Genomic DNA, 27,455 nt, shown 5'->3' on the forward strand with positions numbered 1-27,455 from the left:
TTTTATATTAAATTAATTATGAAGTTAACAACTCTGAAGTTAACAAATAAAAAAAAAAACAGTAAGAACACCTAGCAACACAAATACTGAACACTGAACCAACTGAGCTCCAGTGATCTCGCCTACAGCAACACATCTTCCACCAAAATCTGACAGAGGACCTATTATGCTTTTTCCACATTTCTGACCTATAAATATAGTTAGAATGTTGTATTCTCGTGCTAAACGATGCCGATGTTTCAAATAATGAGGTTTGCGCATTTCGAAGTGAGCCCGGAAAGAAGTTTGGGATGGCTCAAAACGCTCAGTTTCAAAAGCCGTGGTAAAACTGCAGCTTTGTGATGTCACAGAGGAGAGGATGACTTCCTTATATGGGCGTGGCTGTAGGGCAGATAAGCTCTCTGCCCTCCCTCAAGCTCTTCTTGTCTGTTTATATTGCTAGCAATGGCTCGTGAGGGAAAGCCACATTTGTTTACAATTCCTAAAGACTCCACCATCAGGCACAAGTGGTTGGGGTTCCTGATTCCCTACCAGCAAAAAAAAATGCATTTTAATCTGTCATTGGCATTTCACACTGGACTGTTTCGTGAATATGGGCCAGTATGTAGCTGGACTAGCTGACAAACTTTGTCAAGCCCGATGCCTTTCCAAAGTTACTTGATGATGTTGAAGAGTCAGAAGAGCAAGCAGTTAGTAACAATTTGTCAGTGTCTTACTGTGTTTATTTTGTGTAAGCCATGGAGGAAAATCACTTATCTGTGTAGCATTATAGAGTGTGCATACATGAAGCGGGGTTGCTTATAACCCTTTCCCACCAAAATTAGTGGCTATACACACTACACACTGGTAGTCCCGCACAACACATTAGATGTTAAAGATGGTGTAGAAGCTACACCATTGAGAGACTTCTTGAAGTATCCTATTTTGTTGAGAAACTTGGGACTGTCCAGTCTCTACTTCCAGATCAGATTCGGGATCCAACACACATTTATCTTGCTGTCGTCACTGACTTGTACAATGGGTCAATGGACGCAGTTTGCAACACCTATGAAATGATGTGGTAGGCCACATATTGAAGAGCACATATATTCAGTGGTAACCAAACTCCTTCTTACAAAGAAGCCATATCATTCTACCTTCATCAGTGGTGCCTTTGGGGTGTTCCTGAAATGTACATTTCTTAGTCATTGGATGAACAGTGCTCATATGCTCCTCCAGTTACATGTCTTCTCTCCGCTCCTCACCTTGCCCTCCCACCTACAATAACTACAATTACAGCCAATCAATGTCCACTTCAGGGTGTGACAGAACATTATTTTCCATGCCCAACAATGCAAAAAGACAACGTGCATGTAAGAACAGCACAGTTTTAGATAAAAAATTTGATTAAAGTAATTAAAAAATAACACAAAATATGGCTGTAATTTATTAGTCCTAATTAATGCTTTAAAAATTATTTAACTATTTTGTATTTTTTCCATGTATTTATCCATTCTTCCATTTTCTATGCCGCTTAAATAGGCCACTAGGTACTTTCCTTCACATCTGTTTGCAAGGTGTTTTGCCATTTGTTTTATTTTGCATTTTACATATAGTGTCATATAATCCTAAACAATATTTTTTTATGATTTAACTATGTGATATGCTTTTGCAATGCCCACTATTCTAATACTTTAAATGAGGAAAAACTAACATCACAAAACTACGTATATATTTCAATGGTTCATTTGCATTATTACCCAAAGTAGAGAAAAACAAACACAAGTCTTGAAGTTGTAGTGTAGGATATGTACTACTCATGTGCACTAATGGCTTTTAGTTTGCCTAACATGAAGCAAACTTCGGGTTTTTCCTTAGTTTTCAAGCCATGTTTAATGTCTTTTTGCAACAGGCCACATTAAGGCGGGCGACAGTGTTGCTATTGTGCTTCTAGTGCATGTAGGTCAAAGCAGTGGCGGGAGGCTTGTCCTCCGTTGAACCCGTGGCGTGAAGCCACCTTAGAGGCCTGCAGAGGGCGCGCACGAACAGCCCACGCAAACATATCGCGAATGGAGCCGAATAAAAACGAATGGACCCCCTCCCACAACTATGGAGATGGCGATTGTTCGAGGCTCACCCCTTCTTGCATTTCTGTTAATTGTTAAAGTGTAGTTTAGCGTGTTTCTTTGCAGCCATTGTACATTTACATAGTGGTGCTCCTTGGGAGGAGGTGAGTAACCTTAGCTGACCTCTTTGTCAGGAAACCATTTTCTGTGTGTGTGCCAAGATTTGCCCATGCTTCGCAAGGACAGCCTGTGTCGATCTATGGCACGCTTGTCACACATTCATAATACATAGTCATTATTAACACAACCCATTATTATGACGTGGACCACAGATACACGCACACACACACACACACACCTGTCACTGTCTAGACAGCGAGGGAGGGGGGACATTAAGGCGGGCGAGGAGAGGAGTTGGGGGGTGGGGGGGTTGGTCCCACATGACCCATTTGCTTCATTCTATGCCAGCCAAAATCTATCTCAAGGCGTTGGATAATGACGAGAAGAGGGCGAAAAAAAAACCCAACAACAACACGAAGGGGGAAAAAAATCAAATCCCTTCACCGAATCTGATTGGCCGGCCGAACCGGCACCGTTTGTTCCCCCCTGCTCCCATACTCGAGGTCAGCTCGGGACGTTAAAAAATAAATAAATGAGAAAATAGAAATGCGTAGAAAGTGGAAGACACCGCCGACAATCTAGCTTGTTTGGTGCCCGCGGCGTGATCGGCGGCGGCGTTGGCCAATGGGAGGCCAAGGCGATGCTTTTGCGCATGACTGACAGGGGTGGCATCCAATGGGAAGTTAGAACGCGTGATAGACACATGACCGGCTTCTCCGCCAACGTCCTTGTGATGTAGACGAGGAGAGGAGGAGGGTGTAGGACAGTTCATTCACATTTGTGGACGCGGCTGATTCTATCATTCTATCGTATTTCTATACAGCAACACCAACCTTCCTTCATAACAATAATTACAATAATAATAATAGTAATAATGATAGTATTATTATTTTACAAGTGTAATTCATCCTTAACAGCTCACCATGTCGCCGCGTCTATTTGTAAATATAGTGGCTCATCAGGCGAGTAGGAGGCACATTACTACTAGTAGTAGTAGTACTATAACAACTCCCACTGCTTGCACATAATGGAGCCTCTCTCGCTTTCTTCCATGGGGGGTTCACTAATAATAAGTGTAAGACGGTGCACTGTTCTCCCCCAATGGCAGCTTTAAGTGAAAAGGCGTGCCTGCACCCCCCCTCCAGCACCACCACCACCTCCCCTCCTCTCCCAAAGTACGCGATGTATAGTTAAAAAATGGGAGGGCACATTTGAAGCGAGCTGCTTCTATGAAGGTAGGCTGCAGCGTGTGTTTATTGATGAGATGAAAAGAAGATGGAAGTGAGAAATGAAACAAAGTGAAAGGGACACGTTAGACATCTTCTAGCTCAGACCTTCGTCGTGGGGGGAGATCCACGCCACTTTTTTTTAAAGCAAGCTTCGAAGTGGAGGTAAGACATTTAGGAATGTATATATTTGTTAAAAGTAATGCGGGGGGTATTTGGAATATGACGCTATTATAAGAAGGGGATTTCCTGCATGTGTCAATTGAGTTTTGTACATGGAACTTCTTTTTTTATGTGTATGTTAATTCAATAAATGTTGCATGGCGGAACTGAAACGTCCTCCGTGCGAGGAGTGGGGCTCTGAGTCCACGCTGCCACGGAGCTTCGTTGTCCATTTATATTCGGGGACAAAAAACAAGCTGGACATGACGCAAGTTTCCCATCTGTCATTATTGTCAACCTGCCCCCCCTCCAACGTAACCCCCACCTCCTTACTTTTTGAGCACAATGCTGCGTTCAAGTGTCCGTCAGCGATGCTCACATTTTACACACAGGAACAAGTGTGCGATTTTAGGTCACTTTTATTCTTCTTTCTCTATCGGCTAGCACACTTCTTTTCCCGTGCAGTATCACTTAGTGGAACTTGCCTCAATCCCAAACAAGCACATGTCCAACCCACATTTTTAAATGAATAAATATCAGTTGTGCTTGTGAGATGGTGATACATGAGGACATGCTTATGGCTGGCTGGTTAATGCTCCAACAATACTGTAAATACTTCATTTGCTGTGTGTGTGTGTGTGTGTGTGTGTCACAAGTTCAATCGAGTACATCTTATTATATGCCAGCGATATATGAATTTTTTTTTTGTTGGTTTTTTTGGGGTCTTTTTTTTGGCAGAGGGTGGCCTAGATTTAGAGCCGTGCATGATTAAAGTTGCAAGAGGCGCTTTCAGTGTGCCCTTTTATTTGATGGAGAAACAGATCCAAAAGCCGCTTTGATATATTGACGCATAAGATGAAAATATTTCTCAAATTGTCTAAAGTGGAGTTTTTTTTTAGGGGGGGGGGGGGGGTTCATCCATTTGTGCACAATGTATGGTGTGTGAACGATTCTGTGTGTGCACACGACTATGAGTTGCAAACAGATGTTGTCCCACAGTGCTTGTCTTGGTGAGATAAAGAGAATGATACAGCATGTTCTTATGCGCGTTGAACGCACCACAGCATATATTCTGCGCCATAGGGTCAGGTCAGTGGTTATTGGCTGGTTGTGGTGCCCCCCACCCCCCATCTCCTCCGAAAACAAGCAGGTCAGTCCCGGTTTTGGTTCTATAGACAGCATCAGAGCACATGCACAGTCTTTTGCACTCTTGTTTAGTAGTTGTGTGATGCTTCTTGTATAATGACTTATAACCCCCATGCAAGGAACAGCTCATTGTGATTTGACACATGTGGATGGGGAGAATGGTGCTGGTCTAATGTGGCACATGTGATGTGAGATCATTCCAAATGTGATTTTATTGATCGACTGGCTGGCATGTGGGGGAGTGCAGCTGAAATGTTCAATGTGGGATGGAGGAGTCCTTTTATCTGCAAAGACTAAACTCAACACCTGTATTTTTGGACCTTTTATTGTTTGATGAATTGGAGGGTACTTGTGTTGTGTGTGTGTGTGTGTGAGCTCTTGCTGCAGTTTGATGTCCAAAACTGATTTCATCAGCCCAGAGGAGGCGAGATAAGGCCTCAGTGTGACTTGTTTCATCTCACTCAAATCACTATTTATTATATGCATATATTCCACATGTACATTAATATGCACAGTGTTTGTGCATCAACTTGCGTCCGCTTTTTTGTGTCACTGCTTAAATCCCACCCATGACTAATGAATATTTAAGAGCATGTCTGCAGACCAAGGAAACTCATTATTATATGAAGGAGAAACTGGAGAGCAAGGTGTGTGTGTGTGTGTGTGTGTGTGTGTGAGTGTGTGAAGAGGGTGCTAATCCACACCCAGCAATCAATCCCAATTTTCTCTTGGTGACACCATTTTTTTCACCACAAAAAATAAAAAAGCTTATCAGCCCCCCAATCAAGTGGCACATTTAATATTCCAAGTAGTCTTGTGAATGTGTTTAATTAGTGCAATGCTGCGCCATATCACCAAAAATCCAGCATTTACTCTACGTGCACACAGATGGCGGGTCAGCATTGCAAATTATTTCCAGTCACTGCAAAGGAAAAGATCATGAATGTCATGCACAAAAACCCTTTTTTGTTTCTGCAAAATGTGTTCAAAATTGGTGCAATCAAAAAGTATACAAGTAGAGTGTATTTCACATTTAATAACAATTTTTTTTTAATTAGCGCATACCTGCCATGCCACATACATTAAAAGTAGACAATATTTCAAACAATTGCTTTTATAAAAGAACATTGTAGTAATAATAATAATAATAGTAGACCCTCTTCAAACCACACACTCATTTGCCTTATAGTAGAAGACTCTTCCCGCTATGAAGAAAAGTAATCTCAGAGCAAGTAACCACACACTATTTGGTAACTTCAGTCAAAATGGACACCATGTGCATCACTGTAAGGCAGTATAGGACCATGTGACCTCTTGGAGCCAGTCAGTGAAGAAGGGCAGTTCTAATAACGTGAAAAGTTACAATTCAAGTATTATTAATCATTAATATAAATATGAATAAATGTGTAAAACTGCTAATAGGCTATACTACAATAATTGATTAATAGTTTTCCAAGTATTTTTAAAATGTATATGTTAATGTCAGGCCTCAAATGAGTTAAATTGGCTAAAAGTCAAATAATTTATGTCACAGGATATGTTAGGTATTGATGTTCAATTTTTTGGTGCGTAATTTTACAGCTTTTTAATTTGCCAAAAATGTTTTACGGCAGTTGCAGCTGTATTACTGCTGTAGTAGTTACTATAGCAACAAGAACAAAACATCTTATTTTAAAAGATGTAGCACCATCTGGCATTACGGTATGACAAACACATTATTTATATGAAATAAGTGACTGCAAAATACTGCTAATACTGTGAAAATATTTGACCAAATGTTAATGTTTGCACACACTAAATAATCATTTGGGCTGATGCCATCGCAAGATTGTTGCCTGCACACTTGTCCCATACTAGTAACCCAAGTGGAGAATGTGCTGCCACATCATGTAATTAATGAGAGTTGTCTCCAGCTCACGCACTCTCTGCTTTCATGCAACAGAAAAATGCTGTTCCATGAATTTTGGTGATTTTCCTCACAGCAGCAAGACGAGAAACTGGCCTGATACTGGGAGGGAGAGGGGTGGGGGGTGGAATGAGGTTTTTTTTTTTTTCTTGTAATGTGGAATTTTTTTTCAACCAAGATCAAATGAGATTTTTCACCAGTTTTAGGCATATACAGGAGTTCAGTTTAACTTACATAATCACTATTCCTCAAATTTTGAAGCCTCACATGCCTCCCTGATTTTCAAGATGTGTTTTTGTTTTTTGGTTCTCAGAATATGCTTCATTGTATAACACATTTCCACAACACCCCATGCTCAAAATCGTTTGCCTTCCAGAGCAAAAAAAAAGGTCTTGACATGAAACCTTAAAGGCATATTTTTCGGTTTCTTTTGCTTTGGAATCTTCCCTCCCTGCCAGTATCAGAGGAATGTATAATGAAAGCACACATTGAGGCCCAATTTGTGAATGTTGTTGTCAGGAGGCTTTTGTTCCGATGCAATACTGTCTAAATGTCAGTCTTATGAAGCACAATGTAATTTCCGTTGCTCCGTGTGACAATAAATGCTGCATTTCTTAGATTGTATTGTTTGATATTCTCCAAAATGAATACAAAGCAAACATTCCAACACGGGACGGGATGTCGACATGCTCCCTAGTGTTATACGCGTGATAAATTAACACAGATAGAATCCATGGATACTGTATACCAGGGGGTGTCCAAAGTGCCATCTGGGAGCCACTTCCGTCCCTCATCTCATTTTGTATCATCCCGCTGCGTATTTGTTTAATTTTTTTTTTTACCTACTTATGTACTATTTAAATTTGTAATTGAAATATTACACTACTTACCATTTACTTGGTCAACTGAGATCGTAATGTATTTAACAATTTTTTTCTCTATGCGATCCTGAATGGGAAAAGATTGGACAGTTCATATGACACATGGTAGCCGGTGGTGGTGTTCTTGTATATATATTTTTAATTTCAAATAATAATAATTTCAAGCCAAAGACGTACAGCACCTTTAAACGTATACCTGACCTGATTGGACACCTGTGAATAAGAAGGACCATCCAGCCAAGACATTACAAAGGAACACTAGGGTGTATAAACAACCCTTTTATTTTAATTTATGTACAGCAAAGCAATGTCATGCTCAATGAAAATCTTTTACCTCATCTGTTCCAGTCATTAAAACCTTCATGTCAAATAATGCCTGTATTTTTTCCCATGGTTTTGTAATTCTTTGAACATTATACACAGTAAATCATTTTACAGTAATTAAGAGTGTTTAGCAGATTCTATTGAAGTGTGTGACCTTGTTTTTCCATTACCTTGACTAAAATGCTTTGCCGCTCTTTACATTTGTTGCCATGATATGCTATAAAAAAAATACAAACATGTCCATCAGCTTGGCTTTGCAACGTTAAAAAAAAAGAGTACTCGTAAGATCCAGCTTGGGGTACTAATGTGACTTTAAGGGTGTGAATGTAGGGGGAAAAAAGTCGTTTTTTTTGTGTGCCTAAGACAGATGAACATTTAACTTCATTTGTATTCTCACTCTTTGAACACACAAGCAGGTCCTGGCATTCAAATCATGTGAAAAATGTATCCTGGATTCTAATAGTGAAGTAGTGTGTTTGCCAAGAGGCATGTGTGTCCTCAGTTCACCCTGCTACCCATATGGTTTGCTACAAGTCATGGTGAGATGGGCCTAGCTGCATGGGAAAAGAATCTAAGCAGAGGTTGAGGTTTTGTTTTTTTTGTTGAAAGTAAAATAGAATTTGGTAACTTTTCAAACTAGTACTGTCATTTCTTTTGTATTTTATACTTCTATTCTGGCTCGGAAAATAGATTTTTTTTTAAAAGCCTTGAGCCAATAAACAGAAGCCAGAACAGCCAAAATGTTAAGGTTGTGCACAGCCTCTCTCCCCAGGTTTGCTTGTATGCACTGTGAAGTGACTAAGCTATATCCACACTCGTGTTTACATTGTAGCCCAGTCTTAAAATGAAGACTTCTTTTGGCCATGTTTACATTGAATTGAAATCATTTTCCCTTATTCCCCCTGAACGCAGCCAAAAGAATATATATTATCCTTTTGAAAGAAGTTCTTTCTTTTGGAATTCTCATTTACATAGGGACACTGTTATAATCTCTCTCCAAATATCTCTCTTGGATACCGTCTCGATTGTTTATTGCCCCAAAGTCAACCTCGATTAAAGACACAGGAAAAACTACACCCACCCACACACACCCCTCCCTCCCACTCCTGGTTGGAGGCTCGTTACTAATTTGGCTAGATTTAACGGCGAACTACAAACTGAAAGTTGAAAGTTGTTGTCTTCCTGGTATTGGTTGCCAACACTTTAGGCACATGATAAAAGGAAAGGTATGCGGTACCCGTTTCTCACCAACCAAATGGCAAAACCGCTTTTAAGTTGCATCAAAGTTAATGACGGTTTCGCAATATGTTTGACGTTTATGATAAACACAATACAAAGAAACCGATCTGATCATACTGGTACTGGTAGGTTTGTGGAATGTTTGTGCTCCTGCCACACATGGGCTTGAAACTACACACAAAAATAGATGTTTGGAGTTGCCATATAAATTATCATAAATTTCTTCACAAAGCCATCTAGTAAAATATGATAGAAACTGTTCAGAAAAGGGCCTAAACTTTAAAAACCAAAAAATTTAAATAGTGGCTTTGCAGTGCATAGCTTACAGGAAGCCACTTGCCAAATCCTCCTTGCTATTGTTCTTTGCTCTTTTAGGCAAAGTCCACACCTACATAGGGACACATTTCCTGGTTGTCAAGCATCATTAGGCAATCAGAAGGTGGAAAAACCAGCAGTAACTGCCGTGGCTGCATATTATGACGCCTTCCCTCCTCAATTATCGTGAGAGATTAGATGTACTATACATTTACACGTATAGTCGATCGCCTCCTGTTTGTGATTCAGGGCTCACACCCCCCGTAAATTTGCTGATTTTTAATCCTCAAAGCATCCATCTTCTGTAATGCCTGTACTCATTAGGGTTAGGGGTAAGCTGGAGCCTGTCCGAGATGATTTCGGGCGAGGAGCCGGCTATATTATGGATTTGTCGCCAGCAAATCACAGGGCACTTATATACAACCAGAAATTCAACTATGCACAATTTAGAGACAGTCAGATGGGTTTCTGTACAATATTGCATTTAATACAAACTTGTCCGTTTTCCCTGTTTTGAGTGTAACTGCTAAATAACTCACCATGGGGCCAAAAATAGTTGCAAGTGCCAGCAATTTGAGAAAGATTGTGAGAAAACCTATTGAATTCAGTCCTGCTAGGATGTACGGGAAGTCTGTATCAACAAAGAGTTTAATCCATTCATAATTCTATCACATTGTTTTCTGGTCTGGTCTATTTTTTTGTATAAAATTTATTTTTTGTCATATTTTTGGGTGTCTGAAACAGATTACTTTATATTATATATAAAGTATAAATATAATATAATAATCATATAATATACTTTAAATATAAAGTATAAATATATTATATCTACAATATTTCATATAAAAATTGTGTCAGTTTTTGTAGGATCTTTGGAACTAATTAATATCGAAAACTGAGGTTCCACTTTTTTGAATGTGGAGAAAACCACAGTACCTGCAGAAAATCTAAACATGCACGGGTAGAACATGTAAACACGGAGATGCCCAAATGGAGATTCAAATCCTCCATCTCCTGACTGTTAGGCCAATAAACTAAACTAAACATGAATTTACCAGAAGTAGAAAATGGCACCAGCACAAAATGGAGAGCAGTGAAACTTACAAGGATATTCACGACTTACATTGCATGCTGAGTACCACAAATTCATACATGTTGGCAGGTCTGCACGAATATTGAAAGTCCCCCCTGCCTCTCAAACCGCCTGACAGTTCACTGGGGCCACACCACTATTTGAGAAGCACTCCTCTAACATTCACACTGCAGGATGTAATGCCCAATTCGGATTTTTTGTTAAAATCAGATTTTTCTATGTGGTCACTCACATTACCCCACCAAAAATGCGACTTGCTAATGTGAAAGCAAAGCGTCTGGGAAGTGTGTTTTACGGAAGTAAAGATTGCCTCGGTGTGTGCCTTCCTTAATGTGTTTTTTTTTATAGATTTTGTGCAACAGGGGTCAATATTTTCTTAACCAAATGATTCCACACAGGACATTAAGAAGAAAGAAAGAATTTTGGCTGCGGCAGTTTGTATAGGACTTGCTGCAATGTCTGTTCTGAGGAGCATGAGGGTGGCAGGACTTTTTAAAAATTACTTTTGCCAACATTGATGATATATAGGTCGGATATATGTGACCTGATTAGATACATATTGGATTTATATCTAACTACGAACAAGCCCTGAGACACATTTGAAAGTAGTCTGTATTGTACTGTACGCACTGACATAAAAAAAATCAAATGCAGGTCCAGGTACCTGCACTGTGAACGTAGCCTAAAACTTGAGCTTGTGTGTGTTGCTGTAATGCTGTCTGCTTGGGTGCCGGACAGGAAGTGGCGGAGGTTCAGAGTTTAGTTTAACCATTGCCTGTTTTTTCATGATCAATTATTGTGCTTGTTGTGAGATACAATGCAATAAATGTCTGTTGTTCTGGTGATCAAGTCTGAACATTACACTAGCATTACTGACACCTAGTGACCAGTGTAGAATACAACATATAACCTTAATAATGATCTTAATAATCTTTGAATGCGTCTTCTGAATGCCTTATATTTGTATATTAGTTAATTTATCAAATTTTATGTTTGAAAATCCTTAAAACATGCATAAATGTGTAAATTTTGGTTAAATAATGTAATGGATGTAATGGATAATAGGCCGTAGTCCACTACAAAACGGCGACTCGTTGACGGAACACATAATACTATGTGAAAATATACTTGAAATATGACCCACTCAATATACTTTAAATGTAATAAATTACTTGCATTAATTATGAAATTCTTACTATATTTGATATAATAAAGGGGAATTTACATGAAGCATGGGATCGGTATCACCGATACCAGCCTGAGTTTTACTGAGTATCGTATCGAAAATGAAATCAGTGGTATTACACATCACTTCTACCTTTTACCTTTTACCTTTTATTTTTTGTTGTTCTCGATTGGTCTTGAAACATAACCCTGCAAATAGCAGGGCTCTACTGTGCACAGTGTACATATTAAAATATATAGCAAATGAACAGTTGTGGCATTAGTTAATGGGACTTGGCAGTGTTGGCTGTTTTCAACACTTACATGCAGATGCTGCGTTTTAGCAAGTCTCCACCTTTTCCAGAAACTCAGGGCCTTAAAAACTGTTTCTGTGTGTATAAAAGGCCTAAAAACATTATTGTTTTTAAACTACACTCCCTCACGCTCTTGTGGTTTTGTAGGGATCCTGGAGCCTGTGCATTACAGTTGAACAATGGGATGTAAAACAAAGTATAATAAGTGTAAAGGTGACTAACGGGGTATGTCATGTCTACAGGGCTCTAATAATAGTGCAAATTTAATTTAGAAAGTCATAAACAGATTTTCTATGCTCTAACTATGAAAATATTATATATATATAATATATTATATATTAATATAGAATCTTACTTCACAGAAATTCACTCAGCATAGTCGAGTCTGGAACTAATTAGCTTCTATAAATGAGGGATAAAACTGCCACAGTTGTTTTTCACTTTTAGGACCTATGAATTTGCAGTTCCAGTGATGTTCCAATATTAGAGGTTGGATGATTCTGCTACTGTACTACTGTGTGTAATAGAACCGCCACCAGTCAATGGCTTTAAGCTTATCAAAGCACAAAATGTACGTATTGTTCGTGATGTGCTGTTATTTTTATATGCCGTTGACCCCATGACATACAACTCTTGAATGTCCAATCAGATTGCTTTAATGTTATTTCTATGCTGCACCTAGCAACCATCTGGCTGTTGTATGATATTGTATGATTGTATGATATGCTGTGATGTATTTACCAACGTTAGTCCTCAGTGCTCAATGACAACATCCCTCAGCATTCTCATGGAATTTTTGCAGGGAAATGCACTTTGTTTTGTTTATGTTTTTTTTACATCTATGCAGGGTTAAGTCCCGTGTATCCCAACATGCATTTAGAAAAAGCCAGGATAAACTTCACTAACACATAGGCAGAAAAACACTCCCATTGAAGTGGCACTAGGTAGTCATTAAAGGGTTGTTTTTAGTTTTAACCTAAACCCTGTGTTGGACAAAAATGAAAAATACCAAGTTAAAGTTACGCGAAAACCCGCCTCCATCCCTCTGTGGCCTTACGGTAATGATCCGGATACCATCAAAGTAGCCCAGCCACGCCAACGGTCACGTGGCATGATCTTTGGCAGAATGTTACCAGAACCAGCTGATGTGCTGACCAGCCATTCATGTGCATTAGCCAGGCCGGCGATTACCACGGGCCGAGCTGAGGGGGTGATCATGTGCTGTGAGGCGAATGAGAAGTGAGTCACATACGAGACAACAAACCTAGTTTGACAGTGAATCTGTGAAGTGTAGCGCCGGGGAAGGCAGTGTGTTCTATGGTGATGGTAGTATCCTGATCCACTGCATCTCTTAGCAACAAACAATGTTAGCCAAGTAAGATGCTGGAAACACATGCAAACAAAGTGGGCTCTCAGCTTTGTACAACGAGACTGGATTTTCTGGTTAGAAACAGTAAACAGCTAAGTATGTACATAGCTTCATCCGATACATTTTATTATGTACTTTAGTAGGCTTTTGCAGCTGCAGACTTGTAATACAGTAAGCAAACAACAAACAATCAAATATCAAGGGTCACCTCGAAACGGTTAAAAAACATGAATATTTCCATTTTGACATCTCACCTAAAAACAAATGTACGTTTTGGCAGCAGAGCATGTGATGAGTATAGTGTGCGCCTTTGTGTGCTCAGCAATTTATAAGCAATAGAACTTGTAGAACCACACCAACTGGTGACCAGCGTTTTGTCATTCCTGAGCATTATTCCTCCTATTTAATTCACACATAGATGAACCTTCACTAACACAAAGCACATAAATACATCTTGAACATATTTCCTAAAAATGATTTTTGAGCTAAATGTTACAAATGTGGAGTAGGAAGCAGTGTATTATGTTTGCGTGAAAATAAATGAATGCATGTGTTTATCAGATTATGCAGCTAGTTTCACTGTAACAGGAATGGACCGGATTTCTCTAAAATGTTAAGTAACACTGTGTCACCCAGTATTCTTGGAAACAAATGTCATCATGCTGCCTTTTATTATTTATTAGTAATATTATTAGTCTTACACTTATCTGTAACTCCCGTCAGATGATTGGCCTTACTTACCTTTCCCTGTACTGAATAATGGGTTTTTCAATTCAACTGCAGCATCACCTCTTAATTCTTTATTATATTTCACATGCTGTTGCAGATATGATATCAACAGTTGCAAAACACTGATTTCTTTTGAAATAAAGGACCGGACTTGCTTAACAGGACTGCCTTGCAACACTATAGTATGGATAATGTTTCCTCATGTAGCCTCACCCCGCCAGAGTGACAAAATCTATACCTTTGCAACAGCTCGTGCTTGTTGCAGTGTGTGACTGAAGTCCTATTACATAAGTCGAATTGCTCAGCTGGCCTGCAGAGCACTTGGTTAGAGTGCACAAGGTGTCACGTGGTTGAGTGTGTTTCAGTGTGTCAGCATGACACTTTTAGATGGGTCATATGTCAAGTGAGCTGATGAGGTATGTGGTATATGTATGTATTTCCTACACAAAGGCTTGCCAAACTATAAATACACTTCCAAGTGCTTGATTTCATGGATCTGACATTCATGTTAAACGCTTAAGTCAAAAGCAGCCATCGAGTTGATCAATAACAACCGGTGACATATTCACTGTTCTGGCCATCTTCATATACAGTATTTCATTTTTCTCTGTTCCGTTTCGCACTGTTTCCATTTTTTTTTTACTAGCGAGTATTGAGCTTGGCCACCTTCGATGAGAGGGGCTCGATTGCGGACCCTTGAAGCACAGGCCAACTGACAAAAAGTGCAGGGTCAAGCTGAACAGCTTAAAGTACTCTTGTGCATATGTCCAATAAGCAGCTGCACACCTCCTGCTAAAACACACCCTGACAACAAAATCCAGTTGAATTCCTCCCTCCTAACATTTATTTAGCATACATTTTAATTTTTTTAACCCCATAACATTTGCATTCATGCTCAGCGGCTACAACTGCTATCTCAAACGTTCTGCCTTGCTAAAAGATTAGAATAGTAATAACCACTTTTGATTGACACTGGCATTCGTTTTACAGTTTATTATATGGCTGTAACAGGGTTTCAGCTACACTACATCATATCCATTGTACACCACTAAACACTACAAGCAGTAATAAACATTTAGATCCATTTTTTTTGTCAGTGTCAATCAACTGTGCATATTGCCTGTACATAAACTATGCAAAATGCCTATATACAACTATATGCTAAACAATGTAAAAAAAATATATATATATTTTTTTTAGTAATATCAATGAAAGGATTCAGTGTTCAAGTCCATGTAAGGAGGAAGAATGTTGCTTTTATGTGCTTAAATGCACAGATGGATGTAACATGTAGGTCACCGAGCTCCAAGTCTTGTAACTGTTTAGGGGGAACACGCAAATGTCGGTACGTAAAGTAGGGTTCATACAAACTCGCATACAAACACACACAACATACACACTCACTATCACATTGCTGTTAATTTTTTTTTTTGGGGGGGGTGAGCAATTTCCGGGGTACTATAGTAAGGCAAAATATTCCGATTGTTGCTGAATCTGATAATGATAATGTGATGGAAATAATAGTTCACATTGATGCCGTTCTATAAAGGAGTGAAAGGAAAAGCAATACTGCAAGGAAAATATATAGGATATTTCATAAATCAGAGAATAACGTTGACAAAATATGAATGAAGTCATAATTTTGCATGAAATCGGTGGAGGTATTACAACAATAAAATGGCAAGGTTGAATATATTGAATACATGTGTTTTTTCCCATTATGTATGCCTATGATGTCCTTGAGTGGACACAAAAGCGACTGTACAAATATATTATCCTTTCATTATTATTATTATTATTATTAAGAATAATAATGCTACAAGAAAAACGTGGCTATTTTGTTTTGCAAGGATTAAGTTGTTTATTTCATTAGAATAACAGTAATATAGCTGGCATAACTACCGGTAGGCAATGTTATGATAATAAAGTCATAATAGTTCAAGCAAAAATGTACACCTGCGTATATGTCAGGCCTGTTGTGTTTTAATTAAAAGTATCATTGTTATTACTATTATTAATAATATTTTCTAGCTAAAAACTGCCTTTTTGCGGGACTTGTATCTTTGAAATATTCCAGTATATTTTCATTATGACTTTTCTGTGTTTAATATTGCTTTGTAACATACAAACAAGTCAGCTGTTATTTGTTCATGCACGCATTGTCAGCCCATTATTTTTTTTTTTTGCTGTTTTTGGAGTTGCAAATGATCCTTGACATCCATGCAGCTATGGAGAGGCAGCCGCTGCTGATGGTTGCCTCCAAACGATGACTCTTGAGTTCAGTATTACCTGCTGGAGGATGGGGGGGGGGTTAAAGGACTTTAGGAGGCGATCATATGAGAGTTGTCAGATGGTCAAATGGTCTTTAACAAAAAGCACGGCCCAAAGACATTTTATTTTGCAATATTTAATGAGGGCATGCAGTGTGAGATGTTGCCATCGAAGGGAATACAGTGGCTCCACTCATCCATGAATGTCTGTGCTAACTTTGCATGAGAAAAAAAAAAAATAAAGAGCGAGAGAGAAGATTTGGTGTAGATTTTGCTCCCATCTGTAACTGGACAAAGGATCTGCTATGGTTAACGGGTGGTGGTGGGTGTGTTTTTGACAGAAAGTTGAGCAAGCTGTCCTGTCAAAAAAAATATTTAGACTGTCCTGCACTTGTACAATGCTATTGCATGTTGTTCTCTGCAGGGATTTACTTCATTTCACCACATTTTAATGCTTTTTTTCCCCCCGCTGTTGTTGGACTGAATGTCTTAACACATTCATCTTGTGTGTTATTTATTCATTCCTAACTTGCATTTACTGTCTTACTTATTAGGTGACTTTAGTTTACCAAATGGAGTTATTCAGAAAATCCAAGCTGGGAAACACCGAAGCATCACTCACTTTTACATTTGAGTGACTAAGCAAGAAGGCATTTGCAAGAAAGAAAAACGCGGGCTTATTGCATTTTTAAAGTAAGAATGCGTGCACTTCAGCCAGTTTAAAGTTATGACTGAATGAATTGTGAAGAAGCATGCCTCAAAATGTAATTCAAACATTTCATAATCATCACAAGCCATCATGACTCACTTGAAAAGCATTGAATCGCTGAGCTACGCCTGGTAAATTCCAAAACCGAGGCGCAGAAAAATGTTTTTTAACAGCAAGTGAAACTGTTACATGCGCTCGTCGACGCCATGCAACACCTCACCTGTTAATTACGCCGCGCAACATTATGGGCGATCACTTAATGGATTCTTTAATACTTTAATGAGAGGCTCAGAGAGAGAAGAGAGGAAAACAAGACCTCCTCTATTGAGGTAATTTTCACCTGTCTGATCAACACGTTTTTACTCGCCATTGTTCTCACTACACATTTACATTGTGCGCCTAATTAAAGTCGACACATATCTGCGCATGCAAGCCATACTGTACTGATTTTCAAATAAATCACTGCAGCGCCGGATGGTGTTCATCAATCGCAGCTTCAAACAAACAATTGTTCCTCCTTGGCTCCTGTAGATATTGTTTGCACGTGCATGGTCCTCAATGCTCCGTGGCCTTTTGTCTCCAGATGTAAATGTGCTAAATGTAGCAAAGGCCTTGAATGCGCGCTGTAAGCACTATTAGCATATTCAAGATCTATATTATTCACATGGCTGATACTGCTTCTTTTATACGCGTGCCTCTTGTGTCTTGTGTTCTCAACCCCCATCCCCCAGTCTCGCCACTACCCCCGCCCTCCCCTCTGCCACCACCACCACCTCCTTATTAACTGATGTCCAATTTGATGCAGCATATTTCATGAGCTTGTCACGTAATACAGGCAGCTGATTAACCTGGAGTCTGGCTGGCTGCTTGGTGGAGGTTTTTTTTTTTTTTTTTTTTTGCCCCCACACCCTAACCCACCCCCACCCACTCCGTTCCCCTCCTTCCTCTCCACCCCTGAGCCCTCCTCAGTCTTTGTTGTGGCGGTTGCAGCAGAGCATGCATCGCATTGGCGGTCTGAAGCATTGTGTCTGATTTCCAGCAGACAAACTGACCTCTGGGGATTTATTGACAGCAAACTCCACAGAGGCAGACACAGAGCTGGGAGCATGGAGGCAGCCAGCGAGGGGCGGGGTGGGGAGTAGATGATGGTGGTGGGTGCTAGGAGAGGAGAGGAGAGGAGAGGAGTGGTGGGTGATTGTTACAGACAGGGAGACAGACAGATGGAGGGGGAAGACGGCGTGAGGGATGATGAAACAGGAAACAGGTAGAGACACAGAGAAAGAGATCAGCGTGAGGGGTTGGGGAGTGGGGGCCTAAATTTGGTTGCAGTCCTCTTGGAAATTTTGGATTTTGGTGGAGCGTGCGGCTGTGGAAAGAAAATGGCCGCCTCCTACGAGGATCTAATTAATTTTGAAGGATCATCAGGCCCTTTAGTGCAAGACAGGGTACGGGAGGGAGGGGAGAGCAGGGGGGTTGTGAGGCAGACCCCTGGGCTGATTAGAATTCACTGCAGGTAGGCGCTGGCTGCTGCTCACCCACTGTGTCACGGCTAAAATGGAATCACTGTTGTGAGTGGCAGTCTGGGCAAGTGAAGCCTGCCTCCCTTGGCCTGCTCCCTTTTGTTGGTGCCATTCACCTCAGTCTACCCCTGAGGCAGGTGGATTTCCATGTCTGCACGGACGAGGATGTAGGGCTGGGTGGGGGGCAGAAAGGCAGATATATGTACAGTTTGTTTGCACTGCCTAACCGTAGCACCCGTGGCAACAGGGTAACCTGACAGATAATATTTGCCAAGGTGCTGGCAAATAGAGTTTTGGCATGTGTGTGGATGTTATTCAATTTGAAGTTTTTCTGTTGATTTTTCATTTGACTAAGCCCAATCAGAATATTCAATGGCACGATTAGTGACAACACAAGTTACATCCATCGGTATATGTTTTTGGTTTCTTCTGAAAAAGAGCAAATATTTGTTTTCCGTGGTTATAGAGAGGCCAAATGTTTGTGGACTATTTCAAGATGTTTTTACAGTAACTTTTTTATGCTTGGAAAAACTAAAAATATTGTCTACAAAATGTACTTTTTGTTGTTTTTTGTTGGACCTTTTGGAACAAATTGTCAACGAAAACCAAGGTACCACAGTATGCCCTTTTTAGGTCAGCGTCTCACCATGGTCAGGTCCCACTTGATGGCATGCCCTTTGAATGCTATACGTCTTGATGTAAACTTCCAGTCAGTATTTTATAATGTCCAAGTTCAGGACATCTGCCTTTAGGTTGTGGTGTGGAGCTCCTCAGGGTTTTGTACTTGACCCAGTTTAGTTCAACATGTGCGTGCTGCCACTGGGAAATCTCTTCAAAGTTTCAGTTTTAATGCAGATGATACCCAAATTACCCAGTTTGGCTGACAAACTACCCCGAGGACATTCATACATGATGATGGCCTAAATTACATCCAAAAAAAAGACACATACTTCTCCTCACTATTGTGTCAGTCTTCCATACGTTGTCCATCCACTGTAATTCAAAATGTCATTTCTGTCAACCCCCCCATCCAAAAAAAAAAAAAAAATCTCCATTTGTACTTTTCATTATGACTATTATTCCAAACCCCTTCCATCTGTCTTCAGTTAAAAGATTCTATTGTCAGTGCAATTAACCCAAAACGAAGGTGCCACGGTTTTAATGGGTACTCGAAAACGAGACCAAATTACACCTTTGCTTTCAGTGCTGCACCGCCTGTCTATTCATTTTACAATTATTTTACATTTCCACTTATTTCAAAATTACTGAAATGTGTATCACATGTGTATTTTTAGGGGCTGCTCCATGTCCAAAACTGGTTGAACCTTAGTATCAAGTGATCATCCTACTCTATTAAACACACCATTATTCCATTAGAAAATACAGGCAAGAATGCAAAAGACAAAAAAAAAACCTACTCTTTCAGGGTTTTAGTCACACTATTTGGCACACATTCTAAAAATGACAACGGTATTTGACACGCTCGTGACTGGCTCAGTACAGAGGTCACTCGATTTAAGCCGGATACTTTCCATCTGCGGGTTTTAACTAGTTTCAAAGCGTGAGTGGTGTGTGGAGATGGGCATACTTCTCCTTTTGCTGGGATTAATCAGAAAATTGAAAAGCTATGACGCCACTGACTTTAGTGTGAGTACATTTGACGGAGAGCCCAAACAGACATTTCACACTGGTTCAACTCCGAGTACTCGTTTGTGTGACCTGAAATGACACCATTTAACTTCAGTGTGGTTGTTTTTTTGTTTTTTTTTCCTTTTTCTTTTTCAGGAGTCTTTTGTGTCCAAACTTTAGCAGACGCCCGTGCACGTACAGTATAATAGCTGCTGTGTAAAAGCTTGTCTTCGCATCACCAAAAGCAGCCTATCACATGATAGTGTGATGATGTTAAATGGCGTGCTTGTGTTTGCAATGAATGTCTTGTGTGTTTAATATGTTTTTTTTTAATTATTATTACAACTTGTAAGAACCGCGGGACGTCTTTGTGTTTGCGCTTTTGGAGGCAACAACAAAAAAAACAAGAACACACACACACTTTCTCTCTCTCTCTCACATACACACACAGAGTGCATTAATTAATGTGGAATCAAGATAATTTTTATAAGGGTGTGGTTTTGTTGCCCAGTGACTCGGATAAGAGAAGAGCTTCCTTCAATACCAATATAATTTTGATCCTTGTTGAGGAATTGCACACAAGACCGTCCATTTTTTTTTGTTTTAGGCTGGCATGGAAAACTCTTCACACATCTGTTGCAGCATGTCGGAGGTAGACATTCGTGTTGCTTCGGGTCCATCAAGGGAGTGGCAATATCGATGTGATCTAAAGATTTGTCTTTGTCTTTTTTTTTTCCACTTCTTCTCTCCCCTGCAAACACTTTGGCAGAGCAACACATGATTTGGGAAGAGAGGACTGACAGCCTTGCCTAGCGCCCGGCCTCTGTTAAGCCATCTCCTGAAGCTTGACCCGCACTTCATCACCAGTCACACTAGCATCTTGGAAACACAGCGTCATCTAACTGTGAGTTGATTTTCTCAAAAGTATGATACGTAGGATTGTAAATAATACGCTCTCATTGCAAATACCAATGTCATTAGATTGTAATATTATGCTTTAGGTTGTTAATTCAACGTCTATCATGTCCCTGGTGTGCTACTGCATGGCAAATTTGAAGCAACTCTCCAAAGCATTTTTTCCTGCTCACTGTGGTTATACTCTTTGTTTTTCAGTGTAATGTTTCACCCTTTTTTTCTTTTATTATTTCTTTACATTGTAAGCTCTAAACTACCTTTATATTACCATTTTCTAATAAGGCTGTAGTTGGTATTTAGTCCATGCTCCACCTGACAAAAATTAATTAATTCTGTAGCATGAAAGCAAATATTTATTATTCTTATGAGTTTATTTTTTACGATGAACCCACTTCAAGGCATATGTAATTTACACTGGCATCATAATTCATTTTATAGCCAAAATGTGAAGAAAAGCAGCCTAAATAATGTAAGCACACTTATCTAAGGCGGCACATCCAGTGTGTTTCTTGTCTTGAGTTTTGGAAGCGCCATCATAGTGAGCACATGACCAACAAAAGAGCCTTATTGTCCTCTGAGCGTAGGGCGCCACCCACTGGCCACTAATGGAGGTTCAGAGAATAGAAAAATACGCTTAATTCCATTGTGGATTTTTTTTTATCTTTGAAACGGCAATTACAAACTAAGGTGTAGAAAAATTGACTTCACCAAAACCACGGTTGTTATTATTATTATTATTATTATTATTACTTCTTAGAAACGGCAATTAAGGTATACAAAAACTTACTCCACCACCATTATTATTATTATTATTTACGTTTTAGTATTATTATTATTATGTATGCAATGTAATGATATCCAACACAATATCTTTTTTGTAATGATAATAATATAATGTAATATTATTGCATTATCTTGAGTGATATGTCTAATTTTGTGCAACGGCAGCAATTAATGACTAGATTGTGACATCTCTGATAATGTAGATTAAAACATCTTTGTAAAGGTAGAATTTCTGACATGGGCTCCAAAATGCCATGACATAGATTGCTGTGATATAGATTGAATTCAGAGTACACTTCTATGTAACTCTAGTAATGTCGTTATTTCTGATTAAATATCAATTGATTATTTTAAATATTAATGTTATGTATTTAAATACACAAAAATGTCTCTTTTTCAAATTGTAGGTTGTCTTTGGTTGTCTCATTTGTGTTACAAAGTATAGGTTGTCTAATCTTATCCTTCAAACCCATCAAATGTGATGTCCTCCTGGTAGTTTCCTGCACGGCTGTGGCAGTGAGCATTGCTACTTATTGCAACTTAGCGATGCCAACATGGTAACAATGCAAGTGGGCCAAGTGCAGTGTGGCTAATTTGGCTGAATAATGCAGCGTCTCTCTAAATGAGGTGTGTTGCTGCCCCGGTTTCAGGTCACATCAGTTGCAAGGGGATGACCGAGCGCATTCATAACATCAATCTCCACAACTTCAGCAATTCTGTACTTGAGACCCTCAATGAGCAGCGCAATCGTGGGCACTTCTGTGATGTGACTGTCCGGATCCATGGAAGTATGCTGCGAGCTCACCGCTGCGTGCTGGCCGCTGGAAGCCCCTTCTTTCAGGACAAGCTGCTTTTGGGCTACAGCGACATTGAGATCCCCTCTGTGGTCTCGGTGCAATCCATCCAAAAGTTGATTGACTTTATGTACAGCGGGATTCTGCGAGTGTCTCAGTCAGAGGCACTGCAAATCTTAACTGCCGCCAGCATCTTGCAGATCAAGACCGTCATCGATGAGTGTACCCGAATTGTGTCCCAGAATGTGGGCCTCGCCGGCCCGGGAGGCTTCCCCGTTATACCAGGAGACTCTGGTCAGGACACCCCCCGCGGCACGCCTGAGTCTGGCACCTCTGGGCCCAGCAGTGATGCCGAGTCAGGTTGTATGCAAGCAACGACCCAGCAGAACATGGATCGGGCATACACGTCTCTCTACTCCTACACCGGCATCTCCAACGGCACCCGCGACCGGCCCCTTTACATCAACCCCATGGCAACAAATTACGACCCAAGTGTCAGCGCTCAGAAGGACCAGCAGTCGCAGGATCCCCCCTGGATGAACCGTATCCAGGATAGATCCCAACAGGTAGATCGCTTCATCTCCACCGCCGAGTCCACCCACTGCCGCAAGCAGCCCCGACCGGTCCGCTTGCAAACAGGTGGGATGCACATCAAGCAGGAGGCTGACGATGAGTACAGCTGCTACAACAACACGGGGGACTGCCAGGATGAGCACGAGCATGCTGAGAGTGAGTCCAAGGTGGAGAGTTTGGACTCAGGGGTCAGCTCCTCCATCAGTACTGAGCCAGACGCCATGGAGCAGCAGCCCTACCTGAGTGGCTTCAACCGAGATGGGGCGGGAGAAGGCCACCAAGGGGATGGCGGTCCGGTGCAGATTGAGGTCAATGACTCGTCCCCGGAGCAAGCCCAAGAGCCCGAGGAGGGCGACGCCGGCCACAGCACTAGTGACAGTAGCATGATGCAGCCACTGCCCAACCCCATCATGCCCCACTCCCTGCCCAGCACGCCGCAATACCTGCGGCAGCCCGAGTCACACACCAGCAATTTGAGGATGCCGCACACCATGACCAGCAATTCCCAAGTGATCGGCGCCGCCGGAAGCACCTTCTTGCCCACACTCTTCCCCCCACAGCCGACCAGAGACAACAAGTCTTTCCTTTACCTTCCCGGCCAGCAGCAGACCCAGTTTGTGACGGTGCCGCCCCCTGCCATGCCATCATTCCCCAACGCCATGGCTGTTCCGCGGGCGGCTGCCCAGTCACAGCAGCCTGCTGGAGCAATGGGTCAGGGGGAGAAGAAGCCCTATGCATGCACTCTCTGCTGTAAAACCTTTACTGCAAAACAGAACTACGTCAAACACATGTTTGTGCATACTGGTAAGTCATATTGCCTCACATTATTTTTTTATGACTTTTCAGTGTTACTCTGTAATAATTTTGCCAATGACGATTATTAGAACAGGAAGAAACACTGCTCGTATAATTTGTCCCACTTTTATTTAGAGCTTTACTACCTAGCACTTGGCCAGAAATCTTTTAAGCAGGCAATTTAGGACCAGCTCATCATGAAAAAAATTAGATGAAGTGATAATACATTGTTTTATTCCTATCACACCCTGGTAAATTGTTAACAACATGCATTAGCGATGTTTTATTACACAAATGAGGAGGCATTTACCTAAATGCTCAAAACTCACAATGAAATAATAATAAAAGCAACCATTGTTGTGTTAAAGTGCTGAATATACTACATTCATATACTATTTCATCATTTACAGTGCCAGCAGAGATAATAGTTGCAATCAGGCATGAAATGCGTGACTGCTGCTGCTACGTTTATGAGGCACAGATGAAGTGCAATTTCATTAATAATGATGAGAACAGTAATAATACATCTCTTAATTTCAGGTAACATGAATTACTCATTACCATTTTTTTACCGTTGTGATTTTTTCAAAAACGTTCATACTTGCTATTTTTAATTACGGTCAAACCTCAGTTTTCATATGATTCATATGATTTTCACCTCAACTGTATCGTTCCGCAAAATTGAGAGCCCAAACAAAGCACCCTACACATTACTGACCGTCAATGTCTGGTGCATTTTTTGTTGAGTTTGACTGCTAAATAACCCACCATGGGGCCATAGAAACTTGCGAGTGCCAACAATTTAATGAAAACACTATTGAATTCGATCTGGAGAGGATATACACGAAGTCCGAATCAACAATAAGTTTCATTCCTTCTGCATTTATAATTATTTCACAGATTGCCTCATTTTTTTAATGTTTTTAACGAACCTTGTGGAAGGAATTAATAACGAAAAGCAAGGTTATGATGTATTAGTACAGAGGCAGACAAGGTCCATCTTTATTATCAGTTAATAGTGTAAAATGTGATTTATCCGATTGAACGGTACAGAATTTAGAACGATCACAATTTCCTTAAGTGCGTCTAGACACAAGTGTCTCTCTCTCTCGCCAGACAAGAGAGCGTTACCATGATTTCCCCGCCACTGGCCTTGAGGCGTCCACCAGATGAAGTCAGCAGGAGCTTTTAACTTTCAATTGTCAGCTGCTGACGAGCTCATATTCTTTAATGAAATGGGGACCGGACGCCTTCTGTTTGGCTCCTAGTGCCGACGACATGCACAGTGTTGCAGATTTGTGTAAATGACCGGCGTTGGCTTCTCCATGTGTTTGTTGATGCCATTAACAGATGGAGCGGCTTTAGCCTCAGATAAGGAATGGGAAAAAAAAATTGTACATTCATGAGTTTTATTTTCTCTCTCTCGGCTGATGGTTAAATATGCTAAAATAGCTTTTTTGACTTCTGTGTGACCACTCCGTATTGGTACTTATGTGATCATCTTGTTTCTCTTTTCTCCCCCAATTATGTTTGTCTTGCATGCCCACACAGGAGAGAAGCCTCACCAGTGCAGCATCTGCTGGCGCTCGTTCTCCCTGAAGGATTATTTAATCAAACACATGGTGACCCACACAGGGGTGCGGGCCTACCAGTGCAGCATCTGCAACAAGCGCTTCACCCAGAAGAGCTCTCTCAACGTCCACATGCGGCTGCACCGTGGAGAGAAGTCCTACGAGTGCTGCATCTGCAAGAAGAAGTTCTCCCACAAAACCCTGCTGGAGCGCCACATGGCCCTGCACAGCACAGGCAGCACCCTCACGGGGCTGGCTGGCGCCGCCGGCCCTCCCGGCCCGGTCTCCATTCCCATCACCATCCCCATGACCGTCCCCGAGCCGGGCGCCGGGGTGGTAGCCGTCGCCATGTCCGTGAGCGGAGGTGCGGGAGAAGGGGCCATGGTCGGAACGGGAGTGGGCGTGGCCGCAGAGGCGAGCTGCCAAGACGGGACCACCTACATGTGTTCTGTCTGCCCCGTCAAGTTTGAGCAAATGGAGCACTTCAACGACCACATGCGAATGCATGTCTCTGACGGATAAGTACAACTAGATAAACTTCTCGAAAAGAATGACAAACAAAATGGCACTAGATTTTCCTTTTCTTATTTTGAGGTATGAAAAGTAATGAGTATAGACACTGGCACATTAAGTTTCCCAAAAAAAAAAAAAGATTTTCTTTTTTGTTATTCTAAATAAACAAAAAGATGGTGGCCTTAAGGCTTAGTAGTTAGATATTGATCTACTGGATGGATCCTAACTACAGGCCTCTAAATGTATGATTTCCTAAAATACCGATTTATGTGTTGAACACTACCGAAAGGCCTATGAAAGAAACACATACACACAAACACACCGTTAGTGTAGATCTGTCTGAGCGCATACACATGTGCGTTGTGTGTGGATCTGCATGTGTCCCAGTGTGTGCGTGCATATGCGTGTGTGCGTGTGAGTGAGTGAGAGACGCCATTTAAAATGGCCGTTGTGAACCCATACTGACCGGTTTGGAAAAGAGAGATGTCCAAACTTACTGTGGTATAATTTACAACAACAATAACAAAAAAAAATCATTTGGTGTGGGGCTACATATTCCCTCCAAAATACTGACAGTCACATGATTGCCTTCTAAAAACCATTAAAAAAAAACAAAGGAGAGTAGTAAATTTGACACTGGGTTTTATTTATTCCTATGTTATTAAGGGATTATAATGCAGCTGTTGATGAGGTACAAGTTTCACTTCCTGTCAAAGACGGCAGGGCAATGATTTGGTATGTTTTTGTAATCGTCCATGCATTTTGAATGCTTCAGTTTACTAAATTAGGCTGTTGTTGGTGAGACAAGCAAAAAAATAAGTCTGAACTCATTTGCAAACACTGCCACTAATCTCCTAAAAGACTGTTAAGGCTGCTCCTAACACAAAAAGACAAATCTGTGTTCTTTTTTTTTTTTTTTTTAATATTTCTTTTCTGCAGCCAGTTTCCATTCACAGTCAGAGCAGCAACTAAACTCTCTCCTTCATATTTGCTGCTCCTCCACTTACATCTGACTGTTATGGCTGTAGATTTTCAAGACAAACTAAATTTTGTCTCTTAAACTATTGTTGTTATTGATTAGTCTACATGGTTTCTCATTTTCTGCTTCAATTATGTATATTTGGGGATTTAGGCTGGCTGTTGATTAGAACAGTGTTAAATTCACTTTGAATGCCAATTTGTTTTGGAAATAATTGCCATCGTGATTGTGGACTAAAACCTGTTCATGACTTTTTGCAAAGCTGTTTTAGTGATGGGAGATAAACGCATTGCTCTCCGTGTGTGACAGCCTGCAACGTTTTGAAAGGAAACATCAGAGCAGAACCAGTAGCTCTCCCACTTATCCATGTT

The 27,455-nt window shown here is 40.7% G+C and overlaps 1 protein-coding gene across 2 annotated transcripts; it reads left to right on the top strand.

The window, feature by feature from the left end:
- The first annotated feature begins 2,903 nt into the window (after nucleotides 1–2,903).
- On the top strand, nucleotides 2,904–27,056 carry zbtb20 (zinc finger and BTB domain containing 20). 2 transcript variants are annotated; one of them, XM_058087981.2, is made up of 4 exons: nucleotides 2,904–3,556; nucleotides 20,931–21,065; nucleotides 22,510–24,030; nucleotides 25,573–27,056. In XM_058087981.2, exons 3-4 carry the CDS (start codon nucleotides 22,530–22,532, stop codon nucleotides 26,112–26,114), a joined length of 2,043 nt encoding a protein of 680 aa, XP_057943964.1. In that variant the 5' UTR covers nucleotides 2,904–3,556; nucleotides 20,931–21,065; nucleotides 22,510–22,529; the 3' UTR covers nucleotides 26,115–27,056. The 2 variants fall into 2 exon arrangements, with proteins under 2 accessions (XP_057943964.1, XP_057943965.1); XM_058087982.2 differs by lacking the exon at nucleotides 2,904–3,556 and adding an exon at nucleotides 18,560–20,813.
- The last annotated feature ends 399 nt before the right edge of the window (nucleotides 27,057–27,455 follow it).

Source organism: Doryrhamphus excisus, linkage group LG21 (genome assembly GCF_037039965.1).
Source record: "Doryrhamphus excisus strain RoL-2023G ecotype Guam linkage group LG21, RoL_Dexc_Guam_v1.1, whole genome shotgun sequence".
Classification (NCBI taxonomy): domain Eukaryota; kingdom Metazoa; phylum Chordata; class Actinopteri; order Syngnathiformes; family Syngnathidae; genus Doryrhamphus; species Doryrhamphus excisus.